Source organism: Canis lupus, chromosome 25, assembly GCF_048164855.1.
Source record: "Canis lupus baileyi chromosome 25, mCanLup2.hap1, whole genome shotgun sequence".
Lineage (NCBI taxonomy): Eukaryota > Metazoa > Chordata > Mammalia > Carnivora > Canidae > Canis > Canis lupus.
The window spans coordinates 39,312,258-39,334,773 of record NC_132862.1 but is presented as its reverse complement, the minus strand read 5'-3'; the positions used below and the strand labels follow the sequence as shown (position 1 = coordinate 39,334,773).

Sequence of the window (22,516 nt, the reverse complement as noted above, 5' to 3'; positions counted from 1 at the left end):
TAACATTCAACTCTTGGCTAACCTTTGTCAGTTCTCAGTTCCCTAGATGGCATTCCTTCCCTCCACACATGTACATCTTGCTTATGTTCTAGTAATCAGAACTATTAAATTAGACCTCTCCCTTGAGCTCCAGACTTACAAATTCAATTGTTTGCTTGACAATTATCTTATCTATCCAAGACTTATACACAAAATGCAACTTGATTTTTGTCCCAAATTTCATCCTTCTCCTGTCCTGCCTTATCTTAGTAAATGGCTTCATTACCCAGTTGCTCAAAACCAGAAATCTGGGAGTCATCCTTGACTTCTTTCTTTTTCTCTTTCCCCCACCCCCATCATCAAATCATGCCAAAAATGTCTCTTTAACTCATCTTCTGCTTGTCATGACCAATGTCCTCTGTCATCATCATATCTATCATCATATACCACTAGACTCTGGTAATAGTCTTAATTTGTCTTCCTCCCTCCATTCTTGCCCTTGTACTGCTGGTCTCCACACATCTTCTAGAGTGACTTTCATATGAGTCTAGTCATGTCACTCCCTTGCTTAAAAACCATCCATGGAATTCTGGTTCCAGTAATGGCAGAGTAGCTTATATTGGACTGACCCTCTGTAGACAGAGATGATAAATTCTTGACAAAATATTTTAAACAATTGTGGAAAGGCACTGGATGACAAAAATAACATGAGTTTATCTCTAATGTAGAAGTAAACTATTTGACAACAGTAGCACAAATTATTGGGGGAGAGTATATCCTACATGAAATGTATATTACCAAACCAAGGTAGATTATGATAAATCAAGGATGTATATTGCAATCTCTAGAGTAACTTCTATTATCTCTGGCAAAATATTTTCTATCTTCATCTGTGATTTCTTCTTTGATTCACGGATTATTTTAATATATTTTATTTAAGTTCCAAATCAGATGGAGGGAATGTTTCTAAATACCTTCTTGTTACTAATTTCAATCAAATTTCATTGTGGGGGGCAGCCCGGGTGGCTCAGCAGTTTAGTGCCGCCTTCAGCCCAGGACGTGATCCTGGAGACCCAGGATGGAGTCCCACGTCGGGCTCCCTGCATGGAGCCTGCTTCTCCCTCTGCCTGTGTCTCTGCCTCTCTCTCTCTCTTCTCTGTGTATTCTCATGAATAAATAAAAATAAAATCTTTAAAAAAATTTCATTGTGGTCTATAGAATATACTCTAAATGATTTCAAAATTTTTACATTTATTGATCTTTTTATGGCCCAGAATTTGGTCCAGATAAGTGAAAATTCCATATGCATTTGAGAAGAATGTGTGCTCTGCACTTTAGGAGCATAGTAGTTTATTAATTTAAATTAGGTCAAGTTGGTGTATACAGTTTTCCAAATCTTTTCTATCTATACTGATTTTTTTCTATTTGTCCTATCAATTACTGAGAAAAATCACATTAAAATTATGAAATAAGGTTATAGATAAGCCTATTTCTCCCTCTAGTTCTGTCAATTTGTGTTTCATATATTGGAAACTCTGGTACCAGATGCAAACATATTTAGGATTCTTGTGTCTTCATGATGAATCTACTCTTTTATAATTGTGAAATAACCTTCTTTATTTTTGGTAACATTCCTCATCTTACAGTCTATTTTGTTTGGTATTAATATATTCATCTTAGCATTCCTATTCTTAGCATTGACTGGTGTATCTTTTTCCACCCTTTTATTTTTAATCTCTCCATCTCTTTAAATTGAAAATGTATCTTGGGGGACTTGGCTGGCACAGTGGGTGGAGCATGTGATTCTTGATCTGAGGGTCATGAGTTCAAGCCCCATGCTGGGGGTAGAGCTTACTTTAAAAAATAACAATAATAAATAAATAAAATTAAAAGCACACTTCTTGTAAACAGCATACTAATTGGATCTTGTTTTTTTATCTAAGCCTGACAATCTCCATTTTTTATTGGGATTTTGTTTTGCTCATTTACATTTAATGTAATTATCGATATGGTTGGGTTTAAATCTACCATTTTGCTATTCATTTCACTTGTCTTCTCTGTTATTCATCCTTTTGTTGATTAATTTCTATATTATTTTGGGTTGTTTGTTTAAAATTTCATTTTCTCTCCCCTATTGGCCTTTTAGCTGCATTTTTTCATATTACTATTTTAGTGGTTACATAGGCTTATCCATTTGTCAAACTTCATCAAACTATATACTTAACATCCGTCCATTTTATTACAGGTAATCTATCCCCATTTTAAGAAATAATAATTTTACAAAAATTTTAAAAATAAAGTCACCAACTTGTTAACTCGTCATACTATAAAGGGGCAGCTGGGAGGGGGGACCAGCTCTCTATGGCATCCCACTGCATTTAGGATAAAATCCAATCTTCTTAGCATGTTCTACAATGCCCTGTATGTATGATTCTTTCCTAATTTTATGACCTTATCTTCTACCACCATACCCTGGCTTTTGACAATCTACCCGTGTGCACCTTCTAGGACCATGAACATGCCAACCTCCTCAACTGAGAGTCTTTGTGTATGTTATCCCTCCATCTGGAATGCTCTTCCCCATGCTTCATATAGCTAGTTCTTTCTCATTCTTCAGTAATCATTTCAAATACCATTCCTCAAAGAGGTCTTGCAAGATACCACACACACACACACACAAACATTCTTCATAACACTTAACACAATCTGAAATTTTCATTTGTTCTCCCTGAGAAACATGTAAATTCAAACTAAATCTATGCTGTTGTCATTGTAGCCCCACACCTGGCTCTAAGTAGGCCTCCTACACTCACTGAGATGAGTTGAGCTGGGAACTCCTTGACTATGGCTTTAAGTGACAGCCCTTCATTTACATCTACACTGGAAAAAGCAACAGCTTCCAGACAATAAGATTTCACTGTCTTGCAAAAATGTCCCCAAAGAGACAACCGAGGGTGACCAACTTTTATCTTGCAAAGTAAGAGTATTTTCAACAATGTTAATAAAATAAAAACCAAAAAGCTACCATCAGCTGCTTCATCACTGCAGCTAAATTAAAGCTCTTTTAATGCAACCCAGCACTTTGGGAAAAAAAAAAAAAGAACATAATCTCACAACATTTTTAAAAAATAAGTTGAATTATATGAGAAACCAACTACAATGTCATTGTTTTTCTCATTTTGCCACATTTAGTAATAACCACTTAGAGACTCATTCATTCGGGTCCTGAGGTTTTCCTAACATGAATCTCTAGTCAGTCAGTTTGAAGCCTTCAGACAGAAAATGTGGGCTTCTCCGCCTTGCTCCTATGTTCATTGCACATGGGCTGAACACTCCTAACTCCTAATTGGCAGACAAGGTTAGGAGTCAGCTTGCTCAGAATGAATTTAAACAACTGGCTGCTCATAAACCAAGCTTCTGAACTCAATATATCGTCAGGCAGTAGGCTGTGTAGAAAGCACATGAGTGCAGAATCAGCACAGAATCAGGGATCCTGGGTCCCCACCACAGGTTCAATCTGGGAAGGACACTGCTGGAGTTTGAGGCCATCAGGTTGTTTTCACTGATGAGCTTTAAACTGTGTTTTCAAAAATGTACGATTCATGAAAGGTGTGGGGCTGAAGTAAAGGGGACAAAAAGAAAAGGATGGAATAACAGTATGAGTGAGTGTGGGTGGTTACAGTCAGGAGGAGGAAATTAAACAGGGCTTAAATCAGGCAGGATTTTTGTGGGAATGGAGATCTGGGTGTTTTTCTTTTCAGGGAAGTGTCAGAAGAAGAGACCTGGAAACACCCTTTGCTCAGCAGGCCCAAGGGGAGGGAAGTGGACAAAATCTTTACAAGGAAAAGCAAGTGGGCAGGGGACAAAGGGAGGAACAGGCTGCTAAGTGAAGCAGTGGAGACAAAACCCACATGCCAGAGAGGCAGAGCGCACAATTAAGCCATGAAAAAGGAAAGGCAAAAAAAAAAAAAAAAAAAAAAAAAAAGAAAAAGGAAAGGCAGAGGGTGTTGTGGAGGGAGAAAGAACAGAAGAAAAAGAAGAGAGGGTGGAAGGTAATAGAGAGGGGCGATGATTTTGGAGTTGGGAACAAGGGAGGGGAGCAGAGGGGGAGCATGGCAGGACCCACTTGCTGGAGTAAACAAAGAAAACAGACCCTCTGCACATCCACTGCCCTACAAGGCCAGAATGCAGCTGCACCAGGTAAGAGGGCTTGTCTGAGCCACTGGTGGCCTAGTAAGATGCTGCTTAATGGGCTTTCCTCAGAACATCCAATCAGGAGCAGCCACTTCCTCTGCCTGCCAGTCAAGTTCCCTGCCTCACCTGTGTAGGTCTGAGCAGCCCAGTCAGTCTTGCTCATGTCCCATCCCACCCCTAACACTGCCCTGCCTGTGTCTCATAGCCCTTTTAGGTATAAGCACGGTCTCCCCTGGGAGGAAATGGGGACTCACCTGTCTAGTGACACTAACACTTTAGTCTGATGAGGCAGTTCAAGCAGACCTACCTAAGCTCAATTCACCACAGCTCCTCACCTGCAGGAGACCCCTCTGACCATCACAGCAGAGGAGCGTGGCAAGACCAGTTAAGGGTGCTGATCTAGAATGGAGACAACTGAGGCAGTTTTCAGCAAAAGTTGGGAGATACATGGAAGGAGGACGAATCTAGCAGTTCTCAAGAGGTAGGAAGTGGAGACACTGCCATGGGGGATATCATAATTTTTGGAGGAAAGGAGGGAGAATACCAAAAAGGGCCATGGATTTAAAAATACTGAAACCTAGATGTAGACTGGATTGATTCTAAGGCTGGATTTCTATGGTTGCAAGAGGAGCTTACGGTGCTACCTTCTGGGCACTAGAGGGCACTGTTAGAGAGGTAGCAGCCTGCCCTCCAGAAAGCGTTCCTTCCAGAGGCTGCTGGTGGGGACTTTTTCCTGCACTGATTGTAGTTCAGTGGGCATCCAAGGTGAAAAAGATGCCACAAACTCCACACAGCATTATTTCATTCTGTATTCAAGCCTAGATGTATTCTAGGGGAGCTGTTACATGCACATACACCATCCAAAACCCTAAAGCACCAACTGGGATTTAAAAAAATAAAAAAGCATGTATTGGCTTCGTTCTAATTGAGGCAGGAATGTTCTCTTGGAATCATTCTGTAAGAAATCGCTGTGTCTCCCATAGACCCATTCACTCCATATATATTTTATTAAGCCCCTACTTTGAGAGTGACTCTGCCAAGTGCCAGAAAGAACACACATGTAGAACACTCCATACGAAGGACCTGCTCAAGTGTTCTTCATCACAATCCTCCTGAAGTCCCCTCCTGCTCTGATTGACTTTGCTCCTACTCATATGAAGGACTCTTCCCAGATTCCGCCCCAGAGCCGACCTGCTCTCTGGCAAAGTTGAGGGGGAAAGCCTTCCATTTGCACCATCTAAAAGAGCTATTACTGTATTCTGTGCCTCTAGCTCCCGAGAAGCTCATCTGACCAATTGTGTTTTCAAGAAAAGCAGGAGCCCCCAACAAAGATGGGGATTTGAGGAAGAAGCATTGGTCCAGCTCTGTGGGGTGGGGCTGAGTCAGAATTTAAAACAGTGAAATGCAGTTTTAATCTATCCAACTAGAAATGACGATTCCACTTCTCAGAATCCACCCTCAGGAGGCTTTCAGAGTGAACATAGTCATTGTGGCCTGGCAGAAACAGGGTGAAAGATTTTAAGCCACCTCCATGCCCAATAATGAAAGTATAGGTTGAGGTACATCTGTCCCAAGGAATATTGCATAGAATTTTACACATAATAAGTGTCTGATAAATATTTGTTAACTAATTAATTTTTAAAGTTATCACAGAATGTAGTGATGCTTCTTAAAATGTAGTATAAAAAAATAAAGATCAATAAAAATGGTACTATAAGCCTTGTGTTTATTCTTTGAATTTACAAAGTAAGACTCTTCATGATAGTTGTTAAATATTGTCCACAATCAGAAAATAACAAAAGCTTTATTGATAGATCCTAGTGAGGTCCCAGTGCTTGGATCCCCCAAGTATCCTGGTACCTAGGGATCCTAGGTCCCTGACAACCCTCTTACCAGGGGGCATGCCTCACAGGTGGTCTTCCTGCACTCCAGCTTGAATCCAGAGATGACTCCCACCTGGACGGTGCAGCGGCAGGTTGTACACACATCAATCATCAGACTTTTCCCCGGCTGAAACCAGAGGCACCAGGGTCAGGCCTCCCAGAACCCTGACCCCCTGACCCTCCCACTCACCTCAGCAGTATACCTGAGGAGAAAGGAGGCCTGGCTGCCCACAGCCAAGATGAGCTACCACCCTGAAGCTCCTCCTGTGTCCAGTGGCCCACTCCCTTCCTGCCCTCCCACCTCAAGTATGGCAATAGTAAGTCAGAGCTTTTATGCCAGCAAGGGAGCCTGAGCAGGGGGAGAAGAGGATGGATTGAAGGGTGTGTCACACCATCAGAGTGCTCTTCTGCACACAGAAGAGATGCCGATGAGCCCGAGTAGGAGGCAGAAGGTGAGTCCCTAGAGAGTCAGCAAGACAGCAGGAGCCTGGGCACCAGGATGCCAGGGAAGCCAGGAGCCAATGGAAAGTGGAAAACATAATAATAAAAAAAAAATAAGTAAATAAATAAATAATAAAAAAATAAAAAGGAAAATGGAGGGTAGGGCTCCCTGTTTCCTTTCCTTTCCACTTCAGAATGACTGAGCTGCCTGCCCTTCCCACAATGCCCCGAGGCCTCCCCCACAACTCGCCCAGTAGAAGAAGGCTTACCCCAATGATGGTACCATTGAGCAAGCAGGCCTCCAGGGGCTCTAGGGGAGAGACAAAAGTGCAGGGCTGATCCCTCAGGGTCTCCTCCTCCCCACCTGGGCCCCTCTCCTACATCTGCAGTCCCTCACCCCGCCCCACCCCCAGGAGCCGTGGGTCCTACTGCCAGGGCTACAGTGGCCATGCTTCCCCAGGCCTGCCAAGCAAGGGCAGACTGCCTGTGTCCTGCCACCCAGCCCACACTGAGACCTTTCTCCCCTGGTCCTCAAGGCAACAGCCTTGTTTCATGGTCCACACTTCAGGAGTGATGGGGAGGGCACTTGGGCTTCTGAAAGAGTGAACTCTGCTCTGGAAACTTCAAGTCCCAGAATCAAATCACACTAAGAACTCACAGCAGGTGGTAGAGAGAGTCGCTATTTTGTTGGTTGATTTGTTGGCAGGGTTGAGGTGGAAAGTTGGGAGTACCCCTTCCCAGTAGAGGCAATACAGTGAATGATCAAGAAGTCTGGAGTTGGTGAGTCTGCTACTCACTAACTCGCAGGAGCAAATGGAAGTAAAATGGTAGACAGTCACTGAGCACAGTGATGACCTTCAGGAGCCTGTGATTTTCTCTCATCTTATTTGCTTTCCCACAAAACCATTAGGAGCAGAAAGGAGAATTTGGATCCTGCCCATTTCCCTAGTTGCTTAAAAGGCAAAGAATTCAGGAGCCCTTGGTGGACAGATAGGCTTAGATGTAGGGCCCCTGGACACACGCCTTACCGCAGTGACAGGTGGGACAACACTCTGAGGTCTTACAGCTCAGCTGGAAGCCCGTGGGGCAGGTGGGGACATTCAGCTGGGGGCAGGAGACATTCCTCTGTTGCACAAAGACCTCTTCCTTCACTCGGACACACTCATTGATGAGGCAGGGGTTGTCAGGGGAGGCCCAGTGAGAGCCAACCTGTGGTTAGAGCACTGGAGTTGAGTAAGGCTGGGGCCGAGGGCCCAATGGGAGTGTGCTGTTCTCTCAGGGAGCCAATCTGGGCTCTGGGGATGAGCCCCAGCTTAACATCTAAGTACCACACATAGGGTAAGACCCACAGAGGGAATGAATGGGGCACATCCCAAGTCCTTCAGTGAGTCTGGGTCAAAGTCACCCTGACCACGATCCTAGCTCAGAGCCATGAGTTCTACAGACACTGTCTTCACAACTTTAGGGAAGCCTGGGGACACTCCCCTCCATCCTGGGCACTGGCTGTGAACTGAGTTCAGAGGCTCTAGGGCACTCTGACCAAGAAGCAGCAGCATGGGCTAACATAGAAGAGGTGTGGAAGGGAAACTCCACCCATTTCCCAGCCAGGGGCTACTTCCCACCTACTCTTCAAGGGGCTAGGGATGATGCCATCTGACCCCTACAGCCCAGCAATCTGTCCCTGGGGCTTCTGGGCCTGTGGATGAGTGGCCCAACACAGGGCACAACTGTACTTAGAGCCCATGGAGCTTTGGAACAGTGGTAGGCCTACAATGCCTGCAGGATGGTGAGGCCACCACCCCACACCAACTACTCAGGGAAACCAGACCTCAGATTCGAAGGTAAACAGGAGGACACAAATCCCCCAGGAGTTCAGAGAACTCTTAGAGCAGGAACTGGACCTCTCCCCACATCTACCAAATGGGAAGTCTGAGACAATCTCAACTGTTCCTAAGGGGCAAAGTAATCCCAGGGGACATCTGGATAGTACCACAGCCAGATGCACTCCCTGTGGGGAAACCAAAAGGTGAGGAAAACGGTCAAAGCCAACACTGGACCACAGAATGGAGAGCCACCCTGGTAAGGTCACTACCTTTCTTCCCACCCTGCCTGGGTCCCAGACGTACATTCTTCCAGTGAGACTGGGCGTCGCCCCGTGGTGAACCGATGACCACCTCACAGGCAGATGGCAGACACCTTCCACAGCACTCGCCTTCATGAAGGACATAAGTGAAGCCCTGAAAAATAAAAGGGACAAAGAGGAAGGACAGCCCAGCAACAAAGGCACAGGTGTTCTTATCTGCTCCATATGTGTCCTGAGCCTTGGGGCTTTGCAGACTGTTTGGAGTCAACACTTTCATCCCTGTCATCCACCAGTTTCAGGATCATGCTAAGAAGTGGTCAGGAGGCACCAACCCCTAAGTCTTATGCTAGCTGAAGAGACATAACCCTACTCTCTGAGAGCTTCCACTCTCAGACCAAGATCTAGCCCATGGGAGTATTAAAGACAGCCCAGAACTCACTCAGAAGCAGCTAGCTGGCATGATGTTTATCATGACAAATCTAGGGCTCCTCGCTGACTGGGGAAGAACAATCAGGATGCCTAGGATCTAGTCTCTGCTCTAATAGGGATAAACACCTATACAAGTTGAGCTTCTTGACCTCTCACCAATGTGCAGAGCTGGGTTTGCCCTGACTATTGCTTGATATTACCTAGTGGTTTATGGGGCATAGTAAGATAAGAAAGTACACAGATGGATATTTCCCAGAAATCCTGCCAGGGAGACCAGCATCCTATAAATAGGCCAGCCCCTCTTGCCTCTTGGAGGTTCCTCCCATCTGGCCAAAGCATTAGGCACTTGGACTGAAATCCTCCACAGAAACTCCGAAGCAATATACAAAGAACAGCCAAAACACTGCTGTGTGCATTCGTCCCAGGAGCCACAGAAAGAGAATCCAGAATCATGCTTCATCTTGGAGCTCTATCCTTGAGAGAGAAGGAATGACAGCAGCTGTTCAGGATGGGCGTGGATGCCAAGCCTGCTCTGTTCCACAGGAACACTCAAGAGCAGGGCCGAGTCAGGAGATGCACACAACGCTGGTGCCTCTCTCTGGGGAGAATGCAAGCACTCCAGAGACTTGGCTCAACTTTGCACCATCTACATGGGACCTACTTATATCCCCACCTGCGTCACAGCAGTGCCCACTGAGCCATCCCCAGTCTTTTATCAGCTGAGATTCTAGTCGTTTATTGTGCATCTATGATGTACTGGGGTACTTTGGAGGAGCCAACAAATTAGAAAAATACAATCTAGACACCCTCCACTACAAGCAGAATATACAAAGTGCCATAAAAGAAGCAACGTTTCAAGGGATCACAGAAGTGAGTCATTAATCCCTTTAAGGACCTAGTCAGTCTTGTGTGTCTCTCTCAGAGTGCTGGGTCATCTGGATTCGCATAATCTTCCTGTTTGCTGCTGCCTCCCTCCCCCATCACAGGCAAACATGTCCGTATGTTGCCTGACTCCCAGACCAGAGGCCTTGTTCCCAAAACCCCACCAACTTTGCATGCTCAAGTACTCTTAGCCATGCCTCCACTCCAAATTTCCTGGCTGCCATCTTTCTAAGATTACTTCCACACTTCCAATATCCCCATCTTCTTGCTGTGCAACCAAGGTTCATCCTGTATGTCATCTCTCCTTCTTTTCCCATACTCCTCCAAATCCTCTAGCTTATACCTGTTCAAAGTCTACATCTTACACCTTCTCCTTACTCTTCTCCAACCTGTTTCCTCTGGTTCTGCAATTTAAAACAGAACTAAGTAGGGGCAACTGGGTGGAACAGTCAGTTGAGCATCCACCTCTTGGTTTTGGTTTTGGTTTTGGCTCAGGTTGTGATCTCAGGATTGTGGGATAAAGCCCCATGTCAGGCTCCATGCTCAGTGAGGAGTCTGCTTGGGATTCTCTCTCCCTCTCCCTCTGCCTCCCCTGCTCATTCTCTCTCTCTCTCTCTTAAATAAATAAATAAATAAATAAATAAATAAATAAATAAATATTTGCAAAAAAGAATGGAACTAAGTACATCTAATATACACCTAATCTGAAGACAGATGCCCCTGAGAATAAATTCCTGATGTGCCTAGTAACATAATCCTTGAAGCAATTGTCATAGCTGAAATGGAGGTAGGAGGCATAGGACTCTGGTCCCTTGTCTCTCGGCTGGATCAGACTGGTCCTTGCAATGCTGGTGTTGCCAGTATACTAGCCTATCAGAATGGGCACGGGGCCAGTAGTCAGGACACTCCCTGTCTACTGACTTCAAGTGAGCTGTCATCCACCAGCTTGATCTCAAGCTTCATTGCCTGTGCTAGTCCTCTGCATCCTTTCTGGCAAGTGGGAAGACCAGCCCTACTTCCTCTTCCTTCTGGAAGAGAATCATGAAGATAAATGAAATGAAATGCATTTTATTCAGTCCCTCAGAACACAGTTCCTAAAATTCCATGAAGTAGTCTGATTCTGGAGTCTAAGAGTAGGGAATCTGGTGGTCATAAGCCTTCAAAGAAAAACTCCTCCAAGATTTATACAAAGGAGTGGGAATTTCTCATTGTCAACATGAAAGCAAGGCCATATGCACAAAAGCCCACCTATAAAAACTCCATGGGAAGCCAGCATTGCCCCTCTCTAGCTTTACATTTTTCTGACATGAAAAGCTGAGAACCACGGAGTTGGTTGGGGAAAGTCTATTTCTGCAGACTATGGCTTCAGAAAAGAAGAATCATAGGGCTGTGGTAATGTTATTCTTTTGGGGTAATGCTGTCCTATGTTTGCTTGATGTCACAACCTAGACAGTAAATGAATTCAGACATTGGGTAAGTGAGCCCAAATGTCTCTGGAGTCGGACCAGAGCTGATACTACCCTCTCTGAAGAATGAAGTCTGAAGCCATCTCTTCACTTCTCTTCAGCTTCACTGAAGCTCCCACCTCAACTCAACACATCATGGTACAGCCTCCCACATCCCTTCAGCTTTTATTAAAGCACTAGGCCCCCTTCTTCCCAGAAGGTGTAAATATTCAGTCTCTAAGATCAGCATGTCTCTAAAATAATTCCCTGGAGCAATCATGTAGTCAAGAGATCTAGACATGGTGCCACCTCCATCCATTCCCCTGACCTCCATACCCATAGTTTTTGTGAAATTGTCTCCAGCACCACCTCTAGACAGGTAGGTTTATAGCACAAGACCTGCACCCTCCCTAATAGTTGACTGGGACAGATGAGGACTGGACAGAGGACCCAATCCAGAGGCTGAGCTGAGCCCATCAATTTTCTTCCTGAGAAGTTACTCTATGGAATACAAAGATTGAGGAAGTCAGATTATACAGGGATGAACCCTGATCTGCAAAGCCATATTGAGTGGAAGCCAGATTCAATAAAGCCGTGTGCAAATGAAATTTACGAGAAAACAAGACTTCCTCCCACCAGCAGTTGGCCTGTAGAGAAGCTGGAACAGATGGGCAGAGAGAAGCAGAGACAGGGGCTCATGGGATAAATGAAAAGAAATGTTCTATGATTGTGGTGCCCATTCACATCTCCTGCATTTCATTTCTGAGACATTCTCTTTTTCATAAATCCCCTTTTGATTTTAGTTAGCTTGAGTGGAGTCTGTTCTTTGCAATCAAAACTTCCTACTGATACACAAAATATATTGGGTGCTGGGGCACCTGGTTGGTTCAGTTGGTTAAGTGTCCAACTTTTAATTTTGACTCAGGTCATGATCTCAAGGTTGTGAGATCGAGTCATGTGTCAGGCTCCGCACTCAACATGGTATCTGCTTGAGATTCTTTCCTTTTCCATCTGCCCCTCCACCCATTTGCTCTCATGCTCTCTCTCTCTCTCTCTCTCTCTCTCTCAAATAAATAAATAAATAAATAAAATCTTGGGGCGCCTGGGTGGCTCAGCTAGTTAAGCATCTGCCTTCGGCTCAGGTCATGATCCCAGGGTCCTGGGATCAAGCTCCATATTAGGTTCCCAGCTCAGTGGGGAGCCTGCCTCTCCCTCTCCTCCCTATTCGTGCTCTCTCTCACTATCTCTGTCTGTCTCTCTCTCAAATAAATAAATAAAATCTTTAAAAATAAATAAATAGATAAATAAAATATTTAAAAATATAGAGAGAGGGGGCTAGTTTTACAAAAATGACCTCTAAGCAGCACTCCCTTGCTTGATAGCAAGTTATTTCCATCACCTTCCATGGCCTGTGGGAGGAGATGCAGACCAACGGGTTTCCAAAACTTAGTGTTCCCAGTGGACATACCTGGATACCACTGCATCATCCTCTCCCAAGGGTGCCTCACAATTCCACTCCTCCTCAGTCACAGCAAGGCAGGTAGAGAGCAGATGAATTAAGCAGAGGCTCCCACTTCAAGATTCATAATTGGGCCCCCACTTCCATCAACAAACCACCCACTTCCAAACCAGCATCAAGAGCATTAGCTCCACTACTGTTATGAAGACAAGCACAAGATATATGTACTTGTCTGTCCTGGCTACTCCTCTTTTATCTTTTATCATCCTGATAACACTGAAGGAATAATAATAATAATAATAATAATAATAATAATAGTACTAAACCAGAATCTGACCCCAATTCTCCCTGTACATCATCACGCCCTTTTTTCTAGGATCCAATTATTTTATTTTATTTTATTTTATTTTATTTTATTTTATTTTATTTTATTTATATTTTATTTTATTTTATTTATTTTATTTTTTTATTTTATTTTTTTTATTTTATTTTATTTTATTTTATTTTATTTTATTTTATTTTATTATTTTATTTTATTTTATGAGAAACAGCATGAGCCAGGAGGAGGAGCAGAAGCAGAGGGAGAAGCAGATACCCCGCTGAGCCGGGAGCTGGACTCCAACTCTAGCTCAATCCCAGGACTCTGGGATTGTGAACTTAGCCGAAGGCAGACACTTAACCGACAGAGGCACCCAAGCACCCCAAGGGTCTGATCAGTCTTAAATGTGCAAGAATAGGGACGCTTGGGTGGCTCAGCGGTTGAGCATCTGCCTTTGGTTCAGGGTGTGATCCTGGAGTTCCAGGATTGAGTCCCACATCAGTCTCCCTGCATGGAGCCTGCTTCTCCCTCTGCCTGTGTCTCTGCCTCTCTCTGTGTGTGTCTCTCATGAATAAATAAATAAAATCTTTTTTAAAAAATGTGCAAGAATAGAATGCCCCAGAACACACAGGGGCCTTAGGGGCAGGTACCACAAGAATTAGAGTTGAATTGAGCTATAGCAGTGATCATGTTTCCTGTCCCGCAAATTATTAATGTGGTCTGAAAAATCACCAATTTGTGTAGATACATTATAGGACATTGAAACTGGGGGAACCTCAGAAAAGTAAAAACATGTGTCTGTTCTAGGGGCAGGTTGAGGTGATATCTGAGGAGGAAGATATGGGGAAAAATCAGGTCCTCCTTTCTAGGTGTTATATCCAATTTCTGCTCAAACCAACTCCACAGCCCTCTGGACTCAAGACCATACAACAGACATGGCCATTGGCCAAGGACAGACTCACAGAAAGATAGAACAGCAATCCTCCCCTAATGCTGCCTTTCACCCAACCTCAGTCCTCTCCTTCCCCTCATCTCTGGCCCTGAACCAGAAATTACTCAAGGGGTCTCTTGCCCCTTCCCAGAACCCCCACTCCCCCACTCTCTCCCTTGCCTGCTCCAGGCAGTGCCCAGCCCCTCTGCTCCCCTTACCGACAGGCAGTTGTCCTCACAGGGCTTCTGGGAGCACTGGGCCACACGCAGGCCCATCACAGAGTCCTCCAAGTCCGTGCAGGTGCACACGTCACAGGCCTCCTCCCAGAACTGGCCCACAGGGTAGATGGTGCCTCGGTGGACACACACCTACAAACACAAGATTTCCATGAGCAAACTTATTCCAGTCATTGAAACAATAAGTAAGTGCCTACTATGTGTGGAACTTGCTTTAGGTGCTGAGAATACAGCAGTACATAAAACTAACATGGTCTCTGCCCACCTGGAGGGATGCTTATGAAGGAGATTTTGCCCTCTTCCCTTCCTTGCCCACCAGCCTTAGAGAGCCATTGCTGGTGTGTGCTGGTGAGTCCTTCTTGGACCACAGGCTCAGGAATAACTCACTTGGTGGCCTTAATCCAGGCTCATCGCTGTCTTAATTGCATTTAACTCCCTCCCATATCACACAGAAAACTGTTCCCTAGTCTTTAGACCCAGTAAAGTTCCTGGACTTAGCACCCATCCACACATAATGGGCTGAAGGTGAGTGGGGTCTATGAATAGGAGCCCCCCAGAAGCCTGCAGATGACAGGGAGCATAACAAGGAAAGACTCTGGGGCACGGAGAATGGGATATGTTTAAGAGACAAGGGGTCCTACTTGGAAGAACTGTAGGCTATAGAAGGGATATGGGAAATGGAGCTACAAAGGTTGATTGGGATCAGAATATGTAAAGCCTGGTATGCACATGGTACACAATACTCAGACTTTATTCTGTAGGAATGAGGCAGTAAGGAAGCTGTTTGATCAGGACACTTAATGACAGTTTTGACATTAATCCTGAATCTGCCCTCTGAAGCTGTGAACAGGTCTCCACTCTCATTCACATCATAGGAGTATAAGTATTTATAAGCCATTATCCTTTATCTGTTGGGTCTTCCAGCTACTATATAATGACCTTACTAAATGAGACCCCTTGTTCTTCTATTAAGAAGACTGCTAGAAAAAAAAAAAAAGAAGAAGAAGAAGAAGCCTGCTAGAAAATGTTACCAACCAGAATCTTACTTCTAGGAATCTATCTCAAAAGACAAATTTCCCAAACTACAAAATGACAGATGTATGAGGCTATTTGTTACAGCATTATTAGTAACTATATTACTATGCCACGATATGTTTCATGTACAAAAATAGTAAATTAAAAAGGAAGTAAAAGCAATCCCTAAAAATGTAAAACAAACCAAAATATCTGATTAACTAGATCAAAGCAGTGGCAAAATAACACAAGAAAAATAGTTATTTCAAATAACTTTAAAACTCAGGATTTTGGCCATATATCCCTAATGGGTTATATTTCTACACTAAAGAACTGCAAATAAATCTTAAACCTCTCTCAGTTGCCTTAAATTGTTGGCAATAATATTGGCATTGTTATTTTTGAGACTACTCTAGGCATGTTGTAATATAAAACAAATAACTAATTGTGTCAATTATGTTAAGAAACCAGTATTTACAACTTAGAAAAATAGTAGAAGTATAAGTCAAAGAAGTTAAGTAAAACCTTATAATTGAATTTGAATCCAAAATATTACTATGAGTGCATGAGCTTTGTTCTCTCTAAAAATATATTTCCAAGCTCTATTCACCAAAAAGGTCTGGAGGCAATGATAGCCTGCAAGCAGCAAGCATCCAGGGAAAGATAACCATGGCTCCTCCCTGTCATTCATTCCAGGGCTCACCATCAATCATGCCCAGGTCTTCCTGCTGCAATTCTGGCTCACGATAGGTCATCTTGGTGGATCTCTCCCCCAGAAGACTGCTATTTGCACATACCAGCTGTACTATCCCTTGACACTTTATTGTATTCTATTTATAGGCAATTGTCTTCCATATACTATCAAGATCATAAGTAGTCTGCATCTTACATTTCTCCCATAACACCTAACAAAGTCCCAGCTCTGCTAGAATATAGTTGTTACTCAGTAAACATTGGATGGATGGATGGATGGATGGATGGATGAAAGGATGGATAGATGGATGGTTACATCGATGAGTTGATAGCAATAAACAAATGAATAAACTATTAACCAGTCGCTAAATAATTCATGCAATCTCACTAGTTCCTCAACTAACCTACAAAATAAGCTCTTTAATGGTAGGGCCCAGGTCTCATAGCTTGCTTGTAACCCTAGCACCTAGCCATGCCAAGAACATAGTATGTTCTCTCTAAATACCTCCCAAGCTAATTAGGCTGTGGTGAATGCTGACTGCTCAGCCACCATTAAAGTATTCGGGTTGGGCAGGAGGGGAAGGTTAGGTAGGCAAATATTTCATGAGAAGCAAATGTTTGGCCATCTTCCCAACCAGAACTAAGCAGCCCCTACCTTGTCAGGGAAGCAGGTTGTTGTGGTGCAGCCACAGTCGTTGGTGACAGCCGAGGCCAGGTACCCCAGCGGGCAGCTCACCGTGGAGTTGACACAGTTGCATGCACACTCATACTCATCACAGCACTGAGTCTTCCGAAGGGCCGGCGTCCGGTGCGGGGGACAAGAGGGCGGGGACTCCCGTCTGCATTCATCCTTCCTGCAGGCTGAGGGGCAGCACCAGGTGATGCCTCAGTCCAGCCACACTGGGCAGTGCATTCAGCCAGGGTTCATAAGTATTCAGCTATGATAATAAGATCCCAGGGAACTCCAGACCCAGAATATTAAATCAGAAATGCCCAAGAGCTGAGCTCAAGGACTATGGGATTTTCAATCATACCAAAAAGCAATTCGTCTGCAGAAAAAATAAGAACATCCATCAAAAGGAAAAATGTGAAGCTAGGACTTCTAGTAGAGGAGAAGTGAAGGCTGCCTGGTCTTCGCTCTATGAAGAAGGAAAGTCCTTCCAGCTGTGGATTCTCAGAGACCTCAAACAGAATCTCTAAGATCCAGATAAGCCTGGGCATGTGTGGGCAAGTATGCTTACAAGCTGGTAGCTTTTGTGATCCTATCCCCAGCTCAGTACCTAGAACAATACCCTATGGTTTTAGGTCCTCCAACAATGTTGAATGAAAGAATGCTAGCAACTCTGTCAAATCCACAGTATCATTTTACAAATGGCAATCCCATTCCTGTGTCCTTTCCCTCTTCCCAACTTCCTTCAAATACAAAGAGATCTCCTCTTACCCTCTAGGCCTTATATCTAGGAGCTCAAGTGAGACTCTAAATCAATAGGATAGGAACTCCACTTGATGTAAGGTGGGTATTCTCAAAGGCTGCATATGCAATTCTGTTCCTTGCCATTGTCTTACTTTTAGTCCAACTTATGCTGGCACTATACCCTTTGGTGGCTCAATAGTTAAACATAACGGAGGCAGGGGGCACCTACAGATTTGTATCCACTGATACAAATCAAGTAATCCGCACCTGGTACGCCTGCAGCAACATGTGGCTAGGAGGGCTCAATCCAGGTGTAATCTTACCACCCCCACCCCTGAATTCCAGATGTATGCAAAACCTAGACTTCAATGAATTATAATACAAGACACCTTCCCCAGGCTAGGAGAGAATGGTCGCGCCACCCTCTCCGCATCCACAGAGGCTTTACCACAGGTGAAGTTGGGTCTGCACTCGCCAGGATTGGTCAGGGTCATCTGGAGGCCATCTTCGCAGGGAGGCACCGGGGGCAGGTCACAGCTCACCAGGTCACACACTGAGGCCAGGAAAGAGAGATGCCCACTCAGAGGTCAGCAAGGGTACTATTGTGACCCAACATTCCTATTCCTATTCCTATTCCTATTCCTATTCCTATTCCTATTCCTATTCCTATTCCTATTCCTCCAGACTTCTACTGTTTTAGGTACATGGTAGGGATGAGATGAAGTTAGAGGTGGAGGTAGAGAAGGGGAGGAGTGATAGGTAGGTAGATAGACAGACAGATAGAAAGATAGATCCGATTCCTATGATAAGCTCGTGTTGATTACTCTTGTCACTGCTGGGATTTTCAGATCTCAGCCAAATCACTTGAACTCTCTGGGCCTCGGTCTCATCTTCTGCAAGGTGGGAAGGTCTACCTTCCAGGCTCAGTCTCAGGGTGTCATGAAATAATGGAGGCAAAGTGTCTGGCACATTGTAGAAGTTTAATCCCTTCTATAAAATGAGGGGCCTGAGGTAAATAATGCCCCCAGTTCTCTCTATTGTTAGCATGCTAAGACCTATTTTCCACAAGTTTTTCTCAAGCCACATCTCCTTCTATGTGGGACTTTATTCATGCCTTATAAATTTCATCAGCATACATAAATTTCTAGATGATTTCATTCTTTTTTAGACCCTGTAGACTATCCCTTGATCTATTTGCTCTCCCTCAAAGATTTGCATCACTGCCAACTTGACACGCCTGTGCTTTATGTCTCCATCCGTACAATTAATAAACACATTGGACAGGACAGCAACGGGGCACTGGAGATTTCCTCTCCTGTTAACCATAATTCCATCAGCTCTGGATTCATCTCATTACACTATTTATTCAGCCCATTACTCACCATGGAGTTTGCAAGCCTATAATGAAACCTTTTGACGAATAACTTGCTGAAATCAAGGTGCCCTGTGTGTGGCCTTCTCTATATCTAGTCTACTCTGAATTTATTGAAAAGGCACATGGGTTACTTTGGCATGGCTTTTTCTTCAGTAAATCTCTGCACTACTGCCCACCAGAGATTACCCCCATTCTTTTTGTTTGTTTGTTTGTTTAATGCTCTCAAACCTTACATTTTCACTGCAGAAGTTTCCTAGGAAGCAAATCCTACTTTCCAAAGGTGACTCTTGCTATTTGGTGGGGTAGGGCGGGGAGAGAGAGTCAGCCCTTACCCACCTCCTTTTGAGCACCCTGTGCCTGAGCCCACCCACACCTTTCTGCACCTGCCACATGGGTCACCTGGGGCCAGGGCCAGGGTCAGGACCCTGGAGAAATGCCCAGGGCGGGACACATACCACACTCGTACTCCGGGCAGCACTGCTCTGCGTTCTGGCGGAGGCGGGCCACTTCACACGGGCCACAGGTGGGAGCTGACGGAGAATGCCACAGAAGGCAGAGAGATCAATAATGCTGCAGCATGCAGCCTGTAAAATGTTGCAGAATACCAGCACATGCCCTGCATGGGAGGCCTGCCAAGAATCAGGCCCAGGGGCCTCTGACAAATGAATCTCCTTGGTGTGTCCCGGTGGCCCCTCAAATGTGCCCTCCAGAAGACTCTGAGTCTGAAGGCCAAGCTGGGGTTGGAGAGGGGAGCAGGATGAACCTCTAATAGTGTCTACCCCCCAGGTACAGAAAAGGGGACCCCAAGTCCAGTAGGAAGGCTGGGGCAGCAGTGATGGAGGAAAAGATGTTTGTATCTGGCCCACCAGGTATGCAGACAGGATGGCCAGGGCCTCAAGGGATCCTTCTTCCTCCAAGAGCAGCAGGGAGAGGGGGTGAGGGGTGGCGGTTGGGGGGCTCACCTCTGGCTGTGGGGCAGGGCTGCAACGTACAGTTGACCTTCCGCCCACTGAGGCACGTGCAGATCTGGCAAGGCTGGTGGGCTGGGACCCAGGTTTCCAGGAACTGAAGGAAAACAAGGCTCAGGGAGGGCCCATGCCACCAGGGACACAAAGCCTAAGAGGTCATGGGGGTCATGCCCCCATCTCTGGCTCGGTCTCCCCTCAGGGGACACAAACCCCAATCCAGGCCTCCATCAGTCTCACATACAGGCTGAACACATACAGGCTGAAAGCAGTGTGAGGCTCTGAGAGCAAAGAGTCAGAGAAGCATCAGGGGTGCCCAGAGAGGTGGCCCCACTGCTTTGTAACCTCGGGGAATGACAAGCTATAGGCTGTAGAGGACCCTCCCTGCAGGAGGGCCATGAAGTCAGGGAGACCTGAACTCCAGTGTGGGGCGTCACTCCCCCTGGGACCAGTTTCCTCACCCACAAAGGGAGTGCACTGGGACCTGCCTTGTCCTGTAGACTGTGACCAGCACAGATGCGGGCTGCAGAGCCAGGACCCGGGATCCCTCTACACTCGGTGAGTCAAACGCAGAGTTAAAATTAAATTCACATTTAAATTGCCTGTCTCTGAATAAACGCATTCTTGTCCAGTAGCTCAAAGGCTTCTAAAATGTTCCCAGGTCAAAAGAGTCTTATTTATTCCGTCTGTTTCCACGGTCAGCAGTCAGCTGAGAAGAAAGGAGGTCAGAGGTCTCCAAGGAAATCACCCTTCCCCCACGCTGCTGGTCCTCCTCTGACCTCTCCCCCTTGACACCTTCCCAGCGCTCAGTATATAATACCAGCCAATCTCTAAAGAGCATAGGCTATGTACCACTGTTCTATGAGGGTTTTTTTTTCAAGATTTTATTTATTTGAGAGAGAGAGAGAGCAGAAGCTGGAGGGTATGGGGGCCATGGGGCAGAAGGAGAGGGAGAAGCAGGCTCCTCGCTGAACAGGGAGCAGGATGCAGACTTGATCCCAGTATCCCAGGATCACAACCTGAGCTGAAGGTACCCCCTTAATTGACTGAGCCACCGGGTGCCCCTGTTCTATGGGTTTTATACAAATGACTTGTTTAATTCTCATTGCAGCCCTCTGGTAAGGATATCTGTATTACTCCCACTTGTCAAATGAGAATGCTGAGGCCTCTGTTTAGGTCTCACCATCACAGCGGCAGAGCCACCATACAAACACACAATCCATCTTTTTGACACCATGCTCCACTGCCTCCCAGCAATAACTGGCATTAAATATGTTCAAGATATCTTTCTAAGGGCTTTGCATTTATTCACTTTCTACCCCTTACAATAACCATACCGGGGAGATATGGTGTCATTATCTATGCTTACAAATGCTGAATAGAGATACAGACAAGGAACGTGGTGACCAGGCAGTAAGTACATCCCAGGATTTGGACCTGGCATCCTGGCTCCAGACACCACGTGTTCTCTGTATGACAGCTGCCTCTTGTGGGTAATCACAGCATCTGCCATGGGCAGGTCACACTGCCAGTGCTGCGGGGGGTGGGGGGGGGGGTTGTTCAGAATACTCAGTCCCAGCCCTCAACAGCTGCTGTTCATTGAGGAAATAAGACTCCTCGATGAAAAGTGGAATGAGACAAATGAATTGTGATCCATTTGCAGCAGGGCATATTACTCAGCCATGAAAACAAACTATGAAAACATGCAACATGGGGGAATCTCAAAAGCATTATGCAGAGTGAAAGAAGACAGGCAAAAATGGAGTACACACAGCCTGATCCCATTTATAGAAGACTCTAAAAAATGTAATACATCTCTAGTGTCAGGAAGCAAAGCAGCAGTTGCCTGGGGGTGGGAGATGGGGGCTAGGGATGCATTAAAAAGAGGCAACCTTGGCAGTTGCCAAGGAAATATTTGTTATCTCGACTGTGATGACAGCTTTATGGGTATGTGCATATGTCAAAATACATCAAATCTTACCCTTAAAAAGGTGCTGTTTACTGTATGGAAACTAGAGCTCAATAAAGCATTTTTTAAAAATGAAAAATACAAGAGCCACAGCAGGCGCACAAGAAATGTTCACAGGGGCTGGAGTGCTCCAAAAAGGCCTCACCAAGGTACACCTGTGCTGGAAGGGAAGGACTCAGGCAGAAGAAAAAAGAAATGGGAACAGAGGATGAAAAGTCCTGTGGACATCTAGATGATTCTAGAGGCCTTCTCTGTCAGCTTCGGGAGCTGGCGTTTAATATGGTAGGCAAAGAGCAGCCCTGAAGCTTTGTAAGCAGTACCCTGCCTCAAAGAGAGGAGTGTTGGATTAGGACATCCCTGGTGAGAGTGAGCAGGCTGGAGAAGACAGGAGCCAGCACCGGGAGATCAGTGCTCTCCTAGCGGCTGGGAAGGCCAGGGAGGGCACAGGGCGCAGGCCTCAGAGGAAGAAGAAGGGGGACACCTCACATCTCCGTAGGCCTCTCTCTGTCCTGCCTCTCTCCTGCTTTCTGCAAGGATGGTGATGCCAAGAAAATGGCAAATCAAGGGTTCTATATTTAGACCTTTAAATGGCAAACGTGATGGGATGTCAAAGGAGAGGATCATATTCTTTATATGTTTTGGGGGGGATTTTGTGTCTTTTTAAATGTGAACTTTAGATATCTAAATTCAAGAAAAAATAATACAACTTTCCCACCATCCTGAGAGTGGACAATACCACAATAAATGACCAAAATTAGGTATTAAGCCTCCCTTTCCTAGGGATTTTCATTTTTTTAGGAAGCTT

The 22,516-nt window shown here is 45.2% G+C and overlaps 1 protein-coding gene across 3 annotated transcripts in view; it reads right to left on the bottom strand.

Annotated features, from left to right (window-relative positions):
* The window catches only part of VWF (von Willebrand factor), a 137,892-nt gene that overhangs the window by 6,545 nt on the left and 108,831 nt on the right, over positions 1-22,516 (bottom strand). For 2 of the 3 annotated variants that reach the window (XM_072799265.1, XM_072799264.1), the window contains exons 39-47: positions 19,740-19,842; positions 19,233-19,307; positions 17,851-17,955; positions 16,644-16,849; positions 14,264-14,413; positions 8,624-8,734; positions 7,526-7,706; positions 6,767-6,807; positions 6,067-6,183 (exon numbers count right to left, since the gene is read on the bottom strand). In XM_072799265.1, the coding sequence (XP_072655366.1) occupies positions 6,067-6,183; positions 6,767-6,807; positions 7,526-7,706; positions 8,624-8,734; positions 14,264-14,413; positions 16,644-16,849; positions 17,851-17,955; positions 19,233-19,307; positions 19,740-19,842 (1,089 nt within the window). Of the gene's footprint in view, positions 1-6,066; positions 6,184-6,448; positions 6,544-6,766; positions 6,808-7,525; positions 7,707-8,623; positions 8,735-14,263; positions 14,414-16,643; positions 16,850-17,850; positions 17,956-19,232; positions 19,308-19,739; positions 19,843-22,516 lie in introns of all 3 variants that reach the window. The other variant, XR_012017789.1, reaches the window with a different exon arrangement.